Source organism: Aspergillus steynii (assembly GCF_002849105.1).
Source record: "Aspergillus steynii IBT 23096 chromosome Unknown P170scaffold_5, whole genome shotgun sequence".
Classification (NCBI taxonomy): Eukaryota; Fungi; Ascomycota; class Eurotiomycetes; order Eurotiales; family Aspergillaceae; genus Aspergillus; species Aspergillus steynii.
The window spans coordinates 1,359,813-1,375,225 of NW_020194402.1; the positions used below are offsets into that span (position 1 = coordinate 1,359,813).

Sequence of the window (15,413 nt, forward strand, 5' to 3'; positions counted from 1 at the left end):
CGGTACAGTCAAGAAGGTTAATGTAAGGAGAATCAAAAAAAGATGGGAGAATGTAATGTGATATAAATAAAAGGCGAAGGGAAGGCAGAATGTGAGTATAGAAGGGCAAAAACCAAAGAAATCCCATCCGTCTATCGGTAAAGACGCCGCGCAAAACGTATGAACTTGAAGAAAATAATGAACCAATCACCCGACACCAAGGATGCCCATGAACCACACTGTAAATGCACAAGAAGTCTATTCGTTTCGTAGCGCGTATAATATTTTTGGAATCCAAATTTTTTTTTTTTTACACAGGAAAAGCTGACATGCGGTGATCGAATTAGAAGCGATCCGCAAGATCTCCTCCGGCGACCGAATTGTTCGTCGACGACGAGACGGAGGAGAATCCAGCTGGCGTGTTCAGCATGTCCTGCACGGCCACTTTGGGGACCTGGGGCACGGGAAGTTTGCGCTGCGTTCCATCGGGCTTCGACATGATATCGCTGATGCTGGGACCAACGTGGCCCTGGCCGGGGCTGTAGTAGTTGGGGCCCTCCGGCTGCGGCTCCATGGGGGCCAACGCAGGGGTGTGGTGGAGCGAGAGATGGCGAATCGACGGCAAGTGCAACTCATTGGTGCCGAGAGGCCTCAACCGCGGAGAATGCGCGGGAGTCGCCAAGGGGGTGTGATCGGGAGTGGGAGAAAGAGAGTCATGGGAGAAAGTGGGCGAAGAGGGGGCAGTAGAGTTAGGAGAATTAGGTCTCGAGCGTTTAACGCGATGCGAGTAACCATCATCCTCCTCGTGCGAATGCGAGCGGCTCATGCTGTGGGAGATTGCGTAGGCAGAGAGCGACGGCAATCGGCCATTGCCGTGGTGACGAGAGGTGAACATCGGGTTGCGCGGACCACCGGCTTGGAAGTTGAAGGTCTCGTCACGCTCCACCTGAGACGCGGCCGTGGCTAGCAGGTTGATGTCCATTCCAGACGAAGCCCGGTCGGTGTTGCGCGAGTAAGGTCCCAGATTCGACCGCATGTGAACGGCATAGTTGGAGAAAGAGTGAGGGGGGGAGATGTCGGGAGAGCCGACCTGCGAAACAGGGGCGGATCGAGTCATGGGTTTACTCGGCGGGGGCATCATTGAGCCCGCGTTGTTGACCATGCCATTATCTTGTCCAGCGGCAGCGGCAGCGGCAGCAGCCAAGTGCTGGGCCTTGTTGCTCCGTCGGGAGTTGGGGTTGTTGTGGATTCTCGAGTGGCGAGTGAGCTCGTCCGAGCGACTGAAGCGCTTGGTGCAGCCAGGGAACTGACACGCGTGCGGTTTCTCACCCGTGTGGGTGCGAATGTGTCGGGTCTGGTGCTCCAGGCGATGGAAAGCGCGATCGCAGAGGGGACACTTGTAGGGTCGGGGAAGATCCTGGCGCACTTCCTCCGTTGCGGGACGAGCGCCCTTCATAAGGGGAGGTAATAGGCTAACAGACGAGGCCATGGCTGGATTGGACTGAGTACTCGAAGGAGTAGAGGGAGCTGCTTTAGAACTGTCCACAGGGGTGGAGGGGGCAGAGGCAGTCTGCGTGTTGTTCTGGGGGTTCAGTAGATTAGAAAAATCCACTGAAGCGGCCGGCGTCGGCATGTGAAGCTCCTCCTAAATCAACTCCGTGGGGGTAGCCAAAGTGGGACAGAGTCGGGAGTTTTGAAGGAATTGCACGTTCAGAAGGGATGAGAAGCCGAGGCGACGTAGGATTCGTCGCGACAGGGAGCTAAATCGGCAAGTCGATCAACGCCCCGGGATTGGATGCTTGGCACGATGATAGGATGTCACCGCAGGGATAGGTCGGAGACTTTGCGATGAGGCAGAAAGCGAGGATGCGATAACTGATGCAACAGTCTGAACTAGCTGAAAGCGAGAGAAGGGATCTTCCAACGCAGGCAAGGTGTGGAATGTAGAAGAGTGTGCAGCAAGCCGGTGGCGGGAAGAGAGCCGGAATGATAGGTATGGCGAGCCAAGAAAGTTGAGGTCGAACAAAGGAAGTTGAGATGGGAAGAGATGAAATCTGGAGAAGACGATCTGGGGAGAGGAAGAAATAAAAAGGAGCGTCGGAAGAAGTGGAATGAGGAATGGAGGGGGAATAAGAAAGAAACGGAGCTCGGGGGAGGGGAGGAAGAAGAAGAGTGCTAGGGGAGGGGGGTTTATCGGAATCGGCGAAGAGAAGGGAGGGAAGGAAAAAAGGAAAGAAAAAAAAAAGGAAAAAAGAAAAAAGAAAAATGCGAAAAAAAAAAAAAAAATGTAGGGAGAAAAAAAAAGAAAAAGAAAAAAAAAAATCTAAGTACTATGTGTGGGGAGGAATATCGGGGGGGCAAAAAGAAAAGAAAAAAAAAAAAAAAAAAAGAACGTGCTCAACTCAGATCGGCTGGAGATTCTCCCAAGCCGATTCTCAGTGGGGGAAATATTGTTTTTTTGTCTGCCTTGTAACTTCGTTTTGTCTTGTCTTCTTCTAAGAGGCTGAAGTATCTTATTTTTATCATACCAGTGAAGTGGAAGGGCACCATCATTTGCTGCCTACTCTTAGGGGGGAAGGCAATGGCCGTTCATTCTTTTCGGACACGCAGGGTGTTTACGGAGTAAAAAAAAAAAAAGAGCCACTACGGAGCAACTACTGAGTCCTGACTGACCGGGAGGGAAAAAAGAAAAACGAAAAAGAAATGTGGGGCAGACTAAAATCAATAGGGATTACGGAGTAGAAACTGGAACTGCAGAAGTGGCTGTGGGATCTGGAGAAGTGCGTGTCCCCTTCTCTGCGCCGTACGTCCTCCGTTTGGTACGTTTCCACGTATCCAAATGGTAACGAACGTCCCGTCCAAAAGCTCCGAACCGGCTATCGCGGATGGAATCTGGAGAATCCGCTCCATAGGCGACCTGGCAAACATGGAGATGTCCGGGTAGCCTACGGGCCAAGCGCGACTTTTGTGTTTTTTTTTGTGTTTCTGTGTTTTCGTGTTTTTGTGTTTTTGTGTTTTCCGTCGTCTCGGTCTCAAGAAAGAGAACAAGAGGCCCTCGTCCCTACCATGTGATGATCGAGGGCTTGTTCCTTATCATCTGAGACCCCGTGTACGGCCCTGTCGTAAGCATGATGTGGTCGAATGAAGAGGGTGAAGGATTCAAGGAAGCGCCGACGGGGACAAAGGAGGGTGAGGGTGGTCCCCGATAATGGGGGTTGAGGATGATAACATCTTGGGCGGTGATGATGATGAAATGAGGTGATGACGACCCCCAAGAACGACCTTCCCTTTTCTGTCGTGGGATTTAGCCTACGTATTATGTATGATTTATCAGTTTCCCTGTGATGTTGGCCGTGCTTATCGGTCCTTTGCTTTCCCCAACATCCAACAACAATCCCCCGGGGCAGAGCCGGGGAAAGGCAGATTGTTCGACGGAGAGCATCAAGATGGTCTCGACCAGCTGATCGACCCGCCATCGGTCGATGGTTGGACACCCGCGAGCAGTAGAATTCCAGCCCAGCAAAAGGAACCGGTTTATGGAATGGAAGAAGGCAATCCCCGGTGTGACGGATTGCGTCGATCATCGGCGGTCGATGCAGGGCAGGCCGCGCGGGTGCCAAAAAGTCATACGATGGGCGAGATCCAATACTTCATCATTCATCATCGGTCGAGAATGTCCGATGAGGCTGTCGCTGCAAAACCACTGGCTGGCCTGGAGTCCACGAAAATAACCCGGGATGCGACCCAATGCGGGTGACGGCAAGAGACCACATTTTAAGGCTTTAAAGACTGCCCGGGCTGATGGTTAATGAGTCACACACATTCCTGTCGACCAGACAGTCTTTATGAGGACCCAAGGAACGCGATAGCATCATCATCGATCCCCTAGGTTTTCACGTTCTTTCAGAAACCCGCATCGGGCAACGCGGGAGTCTAGAGCGGGAAGATTGCCTAGGTAGAGCAGGCAGATTCCTTTCACCCCGGCGATGAGGTGTGGCAACTGGGCGTCTGCTAAGGCTGCCAGCTCCAATTAGCCGGTCGAATCGATTTGTTTTTTACCTTCACGTTGACAAATCTCCCTCCACGCCCGACTAATACCCGTTACTAAAGGGCCTCCCCCGATGGAACCTTGGACCCTGCCGCCGACAACCCCTCCAAGACCGCCCTGCATTGTTTCATCGGGCCAGGCACTGGCAATTGGACAAAGAAGTAGGCTTGCGTAATGATGGCTCTCATCACTAATCATGACTCTGGACCGCCGTCACGAATATCGGACAGAATAAAATAAAATAAAATAACATTCAATAAATAACGTCACGGCTAATCAAGGGGAAATCGGGAAATGAACTCCGCAATCCCCCAGATCCACCGCCTACTAATGCAGTGCCCGGAATGATTTCCCCCCAGAAAATAAGCCATTGTGCTGCATTCCCAGCAACCAAATAGTAAAGGATCCCCCGTCGAGATCGATCATGCCATTTTCATCCTTACGGACTGGTTTTTTCTTTTTGATTTTATTTTCTTCCTTGGGGAAGTCCGGAGTAAATTAAACGAGTTCTCGATGAACCCGGGGGGATAAAGAAAGATACGGAGATACGGGGCTCGGCAAAGCCCAGCCAGCCCCAACATAATATGTCATATTATTGATTTGTTTGGAGGACCGCCACGAATCCTCATCGAGGAATGACGTTCCGCAATCGGTTACGTGATGTCGCAGCGTGGTCGCTTTGCTCCTAGGTATTAGGTATTAGGTATTAGGTATCCGAAATCGCGATCATGGCGAATCCAGTCGGGGTCGATGGGGGGTTAAACTTCCAATATGCAAGGGTTGGACATTCGAGGCCATCCGCCGTAAGTTTGGGGATGGGATCACGTATTCCTAAATATAATCGAAACTGAATGGTATTGTAGGACAGAAGGGACCGAGACTAGACCGCGTCTCACAGATCCAGGGAAATGGGAAACATATGCACAGTGCCGTCTTGACTGACTTTTTAGTGGTAGATCACAGATAACCCCGAGGGGACCGGGGGAGCGTAACAATTGGTGGGCAGCCCCGTATAAGCAGATGAAATCATCGGACGGAGGGGCTGCTGATAGCACCGAGCGGTACGAATCCGATTCTAATTTGGCCGTGCCTTTTGCCAATGTGCATGGCTCATTTGCGAGGGCCGGGGGGGGGCAGGAGATGAAAACGGCCGTATCGACCCCAAAGTGGGTGTCCCCAGTCCACCGCAGGCTTGGTTGACGTTATCTCAGAGAAACCCCAAGGGGATGGAGCGAGGCGTCCCCACTTGGCGGACCGAGTACGTGATATCGTGGCGGCTCGCCCTGCCCTGATAGGATAAATTCGACCGCCTGGGTGCTGTGATCAGCAGATGTCGCATTGTGACCTTGGCCTTTGGGCGGTTAGTAGTTCGCGCGACACCCTCCTTGAACGATGGCGTAGGAAGTACCAAGAAAATTGGAGGAGGGGTGGGAACCGGGGAGGGCAGCTAATGAGATCGGCCAGATAAGAGGTGCAAAAGTACCGTACATACGCAGCAGCGAGGCCTCTGGGCGGACCACCGAGATACATGCGCACGCCGCTTTGGATCATTCCATCTTACCCAGAGGGGTAATGATGGCTGAGGGTGGCACACTCTGGGGAATTGTCGGATGAATCTATGATAGACATACCTGGAGACTAGGTAGGTGTCATGCAGAGTCATCATTCCGCGGACTGGTACTGTACACCGTATGGAAAGGCGGACAGCTGGTGCCGGAGCGATTGCCGAGATATCGCCAGGACTTCCTCGTCGCGAGTTGAACCCCCAAGACTGGAGTTAGTGGGAAAAATGGGGAACACCAGTCTGGAGTTGGCACGCAGGTACCACCGCCAGTACGTAAGCCGTACGCCTACGCCGTAGTCAGGTAGGTAATGTACAGCCTGCCCTGGGTTTCAGCCTAAAACATTCCCCTGCCAGCGACTCCGTGGCAGGTCTTTATTAGGCGCTCAGGGGGAGGGGCACTTGTCACAATTTTTTATTATTTTTGTTTTATGCATTATCCATTTCTGGTGGTATTCTCAGCTCCTAATTTCCTAATTCTGTCCGGTGGATGTCGTCAGGGCAGGGCCTGTCACGGGCCCGAATGGGACGGAAGAATCCAGCCCGAGAAGGATCGGCTCACCCCATTGGCATTAGACATCACACAATCCTAATAGTCATAGCAATCGTCCGGGAGTAGCCATTATCAAATGCCTTGGAAAGAATTCTCTCATCGACTTCCATTACGTGAAGAGAGGGATTTTCTTTTGCGGCATTAATGGTTGCCAATGTGCCATTTACAATTAATGTTTACGTTACCTGCCTTAGTAGTTACTCTTTTCTTTACCTAACGGAGGGGGAAAGAAAGTCAAATGGAGCCAGCAGGTGACATCTGCTGTCTGTCTTCCTGGTGACTTCTAGTTTCCTTCTTCTTCTCCCCCCTTCTTTCCAACCAGCCCCCTCGAAACTGGCGACTGTCAGAAGGGGCGGTAGATTTGGGGTTGTTGGCTGAAGATCTTCCCCGCGATGATCCCAATGATCTACACTCCGATTTAGCAAGTTAGCCAGAGAGTCCAAATTCGCATCCTACCCGGTCGGTCTCCGGTTGCAGGCAAGTGTGCTATTCCCATTCTGTCGGGGATCATCCCATCAGCAGGAAAGCTGAAGAGTGAGGGTTGAAGGTCAAGCAGCAAACTTTTCGGTTTTCTGGTTACTTTTTCGGTTGAGGATCACCCTGGCGCCAAGTCCCCTGGAAGCCGTTTATCCGTATCTGGTTGATCCCCAAGGTCAAGGATGTGCTCTTCTAACTTCTTCCTGCCGAAATAACCCCACTTTGAGATAATGAGATCCCCAGCTCTTACTAACGAGATATTCTATCGCTCGAGTCAAGAGCCGGAATCAGTTCATGAAAAATTCTGCGGTCGTCGTACCCCTAGGGCAGAATCATTTCCCATTTCGATACGGAGCACTCGTGCACATCATTTTAGTGGCTTTCTTTTCTTTTTTTTTCCCTCCTTCCTTTTTTTTTGTTTTCTTTTTTTTATTTTCTTTTTGTCGTCACATCAACTACCCCAAGAAATGTAGCCCTCATCATAGCACCCGGTCCGACATCGCCGGTGCTTCAATCCACAGCGGTTGAACCCGTTCTGATCATACAATCGCCCGGTCTCGCATCTGAGAAAGATAGGGCTATCTGTACGCTGAGGTTGATCACGTCGAGACCAATCGACAAGCATCTAGGGCATGCATCGAAGAGGGGAAGAGCGATCATGATTGACTAACCACTCGGTGTGGTGTTGTCTGATTCTCCAGTGTGGGGTAATGCTCCATTCTGCTACGTTATACGCCCTGCGCCAGGCGGAGGGTGTCAGACAACCCTCACCGTACGCGTGCGCTCCTGCCCGTTTCTTTTTTTATGGCTTTTCTGCTGAGGGTGGTGGACTTGGATCAATCTCAACTGATTGGTAGGAAAAGAGAAGAAAAGTTCACGCCGTGTTTCGGTTTTTCCAGCATCCAAGTAACCCTACCCAGTCGATACCTTCTAACTGCAGAACCGGGTTGCAACCCTTGAAACCGACCGGTGCAGAGGTGTGATCTAAGCGCATGAGCATGAGCGAGGAAATCGAGGTGCTCAAAGCATGGAAATACATTGACTTGGCAACCTTGCGACAGGGTTGTAAACACGTTATAATCTGGTATCGGTAATTTTCCCCTCCGGCTGAAGCTACCCTTGACTTCGTTCCAGTTCTTTATATTCATTCCTTCCCCCGTTCTCTCGCGCTGCAACCGTGTCGGTGATCCAAAAATGCGGTTGCACAGATCTCCAGAAGCCAGTCATAGAAGAACCGCCCGGTCCGCGACGGTTCAGACTGTTACTAAAGATGGGCCTGTACTACACACAGCTGGGCTGAAGCAACAATGCGTTGCGACTATTTTCTTGGGGACAAGTGTCGCTCAGGTGTACGGTGTCATGACGTGCTTGGGGGAGGAATGTTGACAATGCGACGCGGCCACTGAGAGCCTGTTTCCGTCTCGAGGCCCCCCTCGAACGCCAAATCCGTCGCCAATTGCGTTGCCTTGCTGACCTAACACAAAATCAGTCCGATCTTCGCTGCGGAGGAATCGCGCCCTCGCCTGCGCCTCCGCCTCAGCTGGGAGCAACTGGGTGCAGGCGATTCTTGGGAGATGGTCCAAATTGGCCGATATACGAGCGTCCAATTCGATCCCTTATCTTCCCTCCCCGTCTATAAGCGCCGCGACAACAGTGGTCACATTCGTGATGCTTGGCAGGTCTATGCGGGGACGGAATCTGGGGAAAGTCTTTTCTCAGGACTCCGAGGAGGCAAAATTACCAATCTCCATAATTCATATCCAGCCGGAGACCCCCTGGTCCGAGAGCTCTCAAGCACGAGCTGCCAGGACAGGGGACCGAGAAAGCTGTTTTTAAATTAAATGCACAAGGAATGCTTATCCACTGGGCAGGGTTCATCCCACCGAGTAGTTAGTCGCTCAAGCCCTCCGGTCGATTAATTACATCGGTCTGGGTACGGGGGTCGGTTACGATACGGCGTGGGCGGTATCACATTCGCAGTCGCTGTTGCGCCGTAAGGACCACGGCTCGGGCGCTCTTACGCCCACGCACTGGCAAGACCCCCCCACAAGGCGCCAAGGCCAGCGATCTGGGGATCCACAAACTTCTGGAACAGAGCGTCTGGGCCAATGAGACGGCAGGAACCGTACCACGCTGATATCACTGATTCACAGGCTTCACAGCCGCCGCCCCCAGGTTATGCGGGGCCGCGCTTCCGGAATCCGGCCGCTCTAATTAGCAGATGATAATTGCTGGGAGCGCCCAGTCCGGCCGAGGCTGCGGCGTGCGATTGGTGGAATTCGGTCAGACTGGCTCCCTATCAGCGACGGACTTTTTCTCTATTCGAGGCGTTCAGCCTGGAGATACGGAGTCGAAGATAGCCCTTTATCTGGGGAGAAAAAGGAGGGGTGGACAAATACGGAGTAAATCCAGGGGGGAAAGGATGTACTCCGTGAAAAGTATGACATGAGGTAAGCAGCATGGTCACCCCAAAGGTCCTCTGCCGGGCAAAAATCTTACCCTATACGGAGCAGGTAGCTGTTACAGCCAGCGCTGAATGATACCCTCGCAGGTAAAATCCGGATTTTATGGCCTGAGGTGACTCTAACATGAAACCACGGCCCTGTGCGACCGATCCGGAGTAGTCGCCCCGAGGTTCCTCTCTCGGGTTACTTGAACCTCATGCCATATATCATGTCATTTATCACATTCGACCTGGTTATACCACTGGAGTTATAGCTGGTCTAGATTCGTTACTCGGCTCAGAAGGTATACTCCGTCCTGATGAGATAACAACACCGGCGTCGAATGATGACAAAGATCCCACCGGCCCGGTCGAGTCTGTTACAAACTCAGGGAGAGCGGAGCTCATCCGCATTTCCGACCAGAGATAAAATTCGATTTCCCATCTGGGGGACTGGAGAAAAAAAAAAGAATGAGAGCAGAGAGCGGGGCTTGGCGCCACGGTCGCTGCTCCTGTGCTGGCCGATGGATGACACGTCGCCTGTTATTTTTATTTTTATTTTTATTTTTCCCTTTCCCTAGGAAAACGGAAAGGAAGGTTCGGCGAAAATAACCACCCCCCTCGCTCCCTACTAGCCCGATGATGCTCTATCTCTGATAGCCATGATTATCGCGACTATCATCGAGGTTTAAAGTTTAAGAACCTTGGGTCGGTTGCCTCGGGCAGGCCCCTTCTCCTCAGTTAATGTACAGATCTGTACGCTCAATCGTCAATCGGCCGCACACCGTTCCTTTACGTACATTAGCAACTTCGCAAGCTTAGATAGTGGACGTGGGTTATGTATGCACCATGAAATCTAGTGAGGTACTAGTGTTGACCTGAGGGGTGAGCTTGGGGGAATAGAATATGGAGATAGGACGATGAATGGATCCTGGAGATGGGGTTTTATTATTATTATTATTTTATTATTATGTTACCCCCTGAGCTAACAACCTCGTTAGTACTACGGAGTATATTTCGTACGTACTCCTCATCCTATATATGGATAGTCGATATCGCACCTACCACAGGCTTCACCGTGATCTCTTCGGACTGTGCCTACAGTGGTAAGGTCACGGTGGTAGGTCGCAAGGTCGCAAGGTAGCATGCTGTTAGCTAGGTAGCTAGCTAGTAGGGTCGTAAATTAATTTCTCAGCTCTCTCTCTCTCTCCAGCTCCCCTTTTCATTTTACCCCTCCTTTTTCCTTGGTTTTCTCCTCATTTCAATTTCCCCCCTGGTTTTTTTTGTCACTCCCAGTGAGCTTGGACGGGCGCTAACTGTACGGCTGGGACCGGAGTAGGGATGAACGAGTACGAATAGTGCACTAGGTATTCCTACGGATAAATAAGTGGATAGATACGGGTGCCTCGTGCCTGGTCCTGACTACTGATTACTGAATAAAGCTACCTACCTATCCTGCTATCCGGCGTACCGAGTCGGATGGATGTCGCTCGTGATCGTGAAAATCCAGGACCTCCTGCGTACGGCCGTACCTCCTACAACCCCTTCACATGCCCCGATCACGACCGGCCTCCCCCGACAAAGTTAAGATCGACGGGCAACCAGACTGTTTATTTTTTTTTTAGATTCGATGGAGTAGAGTAGGAGTACGGACTCCGGTCCTGTCCATCTTGCTTTTGTTTTTCAGGTCTGGCTCCATGCGACGAATATCCTCAAAAACAAATAGAATAAAAAATACCGAGGCATAATTTTATTCCCTGATTTGGTCGCATTGAAATTATTTTTGGTACACTCCGGAGTAACTACGGACGATTACTATGACTATGAATTATGCCATCATCGCTGAATCTCGCCCCCCTGACCGCCACCAAATAAAAAGGCGGGGCCGGGGGAGAGAGAAAAAAAAAAGTGCCAAGTGGACAGGACAGACAGGATGGGGTTGGAGGGTTGGAGCCTTGGAGGGCAGAGGGGGGCGGCGGCGGCGCAACGAGAGAGAGAGAGAAAAAAAAAAAAAAAAAAAAAAAAGGGACCCGTAATCATACAGTTGCGGAAGATGGCCGGATTGCGTCATGGTAATGATTTGCAGCTAATCCAGGAGTCGAGACATGGGCCTGCCTTAGTGGCGCGCACTGCCGTGTTTCTAGATGACAATCTCCCGCGTCGCGGAGGTGATTACCAGATCAGTTGGGAAGGCAATATGATTTGGAGTTTACATTGGGTCAGGGGATTGGGGAAAATAGAGAGAAAAAAATAAAATCGAGAAGAAAAAGGAAAAGAAAGAAAGTACCACGGATGATGTGGTCGAAAGTGTCGTGTTCCCCCGTGATGATAAATCCGGTCGGTAGATAATAAGCATTGGATTTGGGCGCATGGATTCCGGGGGTGTCAAAACGGCGGAAAAGTCGGTCCAGAACTCGACGAACAAAAGCCGGAGCACCACCGCCTGCAGGAATGAGACGGTCGTCGGATGATTTCGGGGGAATGCCGGGCCTTCCTTCCCCCTTCTGGGGCAGCGCTGCCACTTATCAGGGCGGATTGCGGAGAAAATTTTCTGCTTTACTCCCCAAGAGTGCCTCGGTGAAGATTTTTCCTCTATCACGCCTGCTTGCTGTGAACTGGTTTCTGGCTCGTTTTTTCTCGCGCTAAACCGCAGGAGCCCCGTCCTCCGTGGCCTTACTCCGTAACCCGCGGGCTGAGGCAATTTCTTCCCTCGACCCTCGGCATCTCCGTCCCGAGTCCTCTCCATTTTCCCCTGGTCCTGCCCTGGACGCTTGCCGAGTGTGTCCCGAATCCCGTGGTGGTCTGAGGCCGCCGTGACTGGACGAGAGCTCGGACGGGCCATTCGACTGCCTTACCCAGAAGGGTAATCATGTAACTATTTGTCCATCCTATGGACCGATTAGGCCATCCGCGAACCCAACCCTGGTTTTTCCCCTTTATCTGTTATTAATGCTTTGCCCGTTTGGCTGCTAGTACTAGTAGTGACTCCGTCTCCGTCAACCCGTCTGCATAGTCTGGCCGGACGCTGAGCCGGCCATCCTGGTCTGCCCTGTCTGGCGTTGGAGATTAGAGTTTCCCTGCAGGGCTGCACGGCTTGTGTGTTTTCTTCTCGATCTCCTCTGAATCGCCTTCGTTTGGTTTCCTTGGCCTTCAGATTGCTCCAAATCTGCCCCCAATGAATATAGCGGTGAGCAAATTGTATCCATTCTGAGTCACCAGAACAGAATGGGAAAATTTTTTTCTCGCATCAAGTCCAGACCAAGAGCATTGTGTGCCCAATGCCCCAGCTGAAACAGAATTTTTCTCCCTCTCTGTCTACTGCAGCCTCGTCTGTGGCCTGTGCCTTTGGCGGGGGGGCTGACTGACTCCGTATGGCTTATGCGTGTTGGACTTGGGCTGTATACCGCCAGACAGGCAGAGGCCCTCTACCTCAACCCTACTACTCCGTAGTATCTGTCAGAAGAGGCAATCAGCCACATACCCCATCCATGCATTGATTTTGAGACAATCGTCGTAAGCCACCTGTACCCTGCCTGCCTGGCCCTGTTACTGTATCATAAGCGAGGCGGCTTCCAGAGGGTCTCCTCGACAAATCGATATCCGTCCAACGTCAGGTGGCTTTTTCTTGGCTGCCCTGTTATTGTTCCCCACAAACATACGCTGTTTCCGATCGTTTACTCCGGAATACGGAGACTCGGAGGGCTCGGTACAATTGGTGCGATTTAGCCCTAATCCGCATGTCTCGCCCACCGACGGTGACATCTTTGGCAGCTGACATAAGCGTTGGGCTGGCTCTTCAGGCAGGAGACTGGGCAGGTCCTATACATACGCAGTAGTACCGGCCAGCCTGGGCGCTGATGTGTTTGGGATGTGTTTCGTAGGCTGGCTGGATGGGATTGGACGGATCTGGGTTCACGATCTGTGTTTCATGCCCCGTGTCGTGTAATCTGAAGCTCTATACTTTGTGATGTGGCTCGGGACACGAGGCTGCGCTGATGTTGGAATTTGGTTGGCATATGGAAAATATAAAGAAAATAGCCCTGATTATGTGAGCTATCAGAGCATACGTAAGGAGTATTCTACGTGCGGAATGAGTTCTGCTTCTGCTTCATTGTTTGCCAGGACATCCGGTTCAATGATTTCCATTTGAAGCCTATATATGGGCAGTATAACTATAAAGTATGAACTTGCTTATGTCAGTGAGACAGGCAACTCTTAAGCCTCTGGTCGCATTTACTGGGCCAATCATATTGCCAGCAATTGCTACGAGCAGCATGTCGGCATCGGACATTGTTCGCATACGGATATATAGTTTGACACTGGATGCGAATTTGCTACTACTGCGCCGTACGCTGTAGATTGCAGTTATCCAGACAGGGTCAATCCAAATATACACAGCACTCCAATTCATAATAAACACTTGGAACATCCCTCAGATCCATTCCATGAGTACAGAATCAGGCGATGCATCAGCTGTTCACGGTTCCTCGACACTCGGCAATATTACCCAATGCGGCAGATGATGTCGCGCCTCGACAATTCTGCCGCGTCTGGCCGCCTCATGACGGCGCCCCCGGTTCTTCATTTTCATGCGTTTTTTTCATTGTCCACCATGAAACGCCCCCATGATACCTGCTCTTCGTTGACAATTGCGCTCGGTTTTCCAGTTTGACATTCTTTTCCTTGTTCGGGCCACTCCCAGGCCCGATCAATTTACTTCCCCCCCTTTTTTGTCATCATTCGTTTCGCTATAGCACATCATGGCTCCCCCGCGGCAGCGCACGACTGCCATTCAGGACGACTCTCGCTCCGAAGGCTCCAGCACGACTCGAGAGCAGAAGACGACGACGGCGAAAGGCCGGAAAGGCAACACCTTGTTGGCAGTGGGCACCGCCTCCACTCGCGAGACCAAGACCACCAATGTCACCAGCGCCCCCGCTGATGGTGACAAACAGGACAACCAGCCCAAGGTATGTGCCAATGCGAGATTTAAACACTTGCCCTGTCACGACATTGCTCCCTCTCTTTCATTCTCATCCAAGTCCACAGCGACGTGGTTGCTGACATCCTGCCCTTCGTCATCCAGATGCATTGGCCCGAGATGCCCCTCGAGATCCTTCATTCCTACCGACACGCCCACAAACTCTCCTTCCCCAGTGCCTATAACAGCGAATACTCCCGCCTCCTACTCTCCAAAGGAATTGGCCTTCGATCGCCGACCTCTATCGCTGCCCGGCGAGCCCATTCGTCTGATTCCGACAAAGGGCCCAAAACGAATGGGTCCACCAAGAAGACTCTGCAGCCCGGCACCAGCGGCCTCAATGGCACCTCCGCGAAACCCTCGACGAGCCACCGCATCGACCGAAAGACCGCGCTGAACCAGATCTGCAGTCAGGATCGCGTGAGCAAAAACCAGCTCGCGGTGACCGTTCGCAAACACTTCAACAGCGCCGGGCTTGCGGAGCAAGAGGCCATCGCTCGGTTCCTGTACAAAGTCCGCGAGGAAGGACGAGGCCGACATTTTCGACTGCGGTTTCAGCCTTGATCATTTTCATGACCCCTGCACTCATTTATTCCCCATCTCTCTTTGCGTCTGGAATTCTGCAATCCTCGAGAGACATCTACTGGCGGATGACTAAGTGCACCATCGCCTATTTTCGGTTTCTAACGGAGTTTTTTAAGCATTTGCATAAGTGACTTCTTTTTTGGTACTTGATGCGCGCTACCGACTCGCGACTCGCGACTCAACGACCACTTTTGCCAGTGGCGATCGGTCACTTCGCTCCCTCTGCTTCTTTCCCTCATTCAAGCTCTCTCCCCTTTGTCATGATACCCATTGGTGTTGGTCTGATTTACCTTGCACCTTCTGTCCATCTTACCCATTGTATTCTCTCCTCCCGGAAGGCCGCATGTCATAACCCACACGTTACGTCATATCCATCTACAGTCTGCCTTAACTCCGCGGATTAATCTCGCACCACCGAAGACCTACCTAGCTACCTTATACACCTGTGCCTTGAGCGTTGAATTCTCGACCGGCAATTCTTAATGTTTCTTTTAAACTACTTTGTATACTTGGAAGTCCGAGCGTTCTTGAGTCCACGTGCAGCTTCTTACGACGAGTACGTCTCCTGCTAATTTTATACTAGAATCTTTGCATCTGTACCTGTACCATTTGTCCTTGTGTACATACATATAGCCTATTTTCACCTATCTTGGTATTTCTTTATGCCGTTCGGTGCCTGCTCGGAGTCGCTATTGAGCAGAACAGTGGAGAAATCATAATTATTTTCACTCCGCTGCGAGACCCGTTTCTTAGCCTTCTTCAACCCCAATAACTACCTAACCATCA

The 15,413-nt window shown here is 51.5% G+C and overlaps 5 protein-coding genes across 5 annotated transcripts; 2 read left to right on the forward strand and 3 right to left on the reverse strand.

The window, feature by feature from the left end:
• Positions 1-263: 263 nt before the first annotated feature.
• On the reverse strand, positions 264-2,086 carry P170DRAFT_437612 (DNA-binding protein creA). The gene has a single exon (XM_024849409.1). It carries the CDS (start codon positions 1,610-1,612, stop codon positions 323-325), a length of 1,290 nt encoding a protein of 429 aa, XP_024703200.1. The 5' UTR covers positions 1,613-2,086; the 3' UTR covers positions 264-322.
• Positions 2,087-2,749: 663 nt separating this feature from the next.
• P170DRAFT_199598 (uncharacterized protein) lies at positions 2,750-3,762 on the reverse strand. Its single transcript, XM_024842754.1, has one exon. The coding sequence runs from the start codon at positions 3,561-3,563 to the stop codon at positions 3,012-3,014; it is 552 nt and encodes a 183-aa protein (XP_024703201.1). The 5' UTR covers positions 3,564-3,762; the 3' UTR covers positions 2,750-3,011.
• Positions 3,763-7,351: 3,589 nt separating this feature from the next.
• Positions 7,352-8,649, forward strand: P170DRAFT_199826 (uncharacterized protein). The gene is made up of 2 exons (XM_024842755.1): positions 7,352-7,708; positions 8,108-8,649. Exons 1-2 carry the CDS (start codon positions 7,611-7,613, stop codon positions 8,457-8,459), a joined length of 450 nt encoding a protein of 149 aa, XP_024703202.1. The 5' UTR covers positions 7,352-7,610; the 3' UTR covers positions 8,460-8,649.
• A 2,534-nt stretch (positions 8,650-11,183) lies between these two features.
• P170DRAFT_199894 (uncharacterized protein) lies at positions 11,184-12,255 on the reverse strand. Its single transcript, XM_024842756.1, has one exon. The coding sequence runs from the start codon at positions 11,901-11,903 to the stop codon at positions 11,271-11,273; it is 633 nt and encodes a 210-aa protein (XP_024703203.1). The 5' UTR covers positions 11,904-12,255; the 3' UTR covers positions 11,184-11,270.
• A 1,566-nt stretch (positions 12,256-13,821) lies between these two features.
• Positions 13,822-14,606, forward strand: P170DRAFT_447748 (histone deacetylase complex subunit SAP30 Sin3-binding domain-containing protein; the record flags this gene model as incomplete). The annotated part of the gene is made up of 2 exons (XM_024850911.1): positions 13,822-14,031; positions 14,148-14,606. The coding sequence occupies 2 exons, from the start codon at positions 13,822-13,824 to the stop codon at positions 14,604-14,606; spliced, it is 669 nt and encodes a 222-aa protein (XP_024703204.1).
• Between the last annotated feature and the right edge of the window lie 807 nt (positions 14,607-15,413).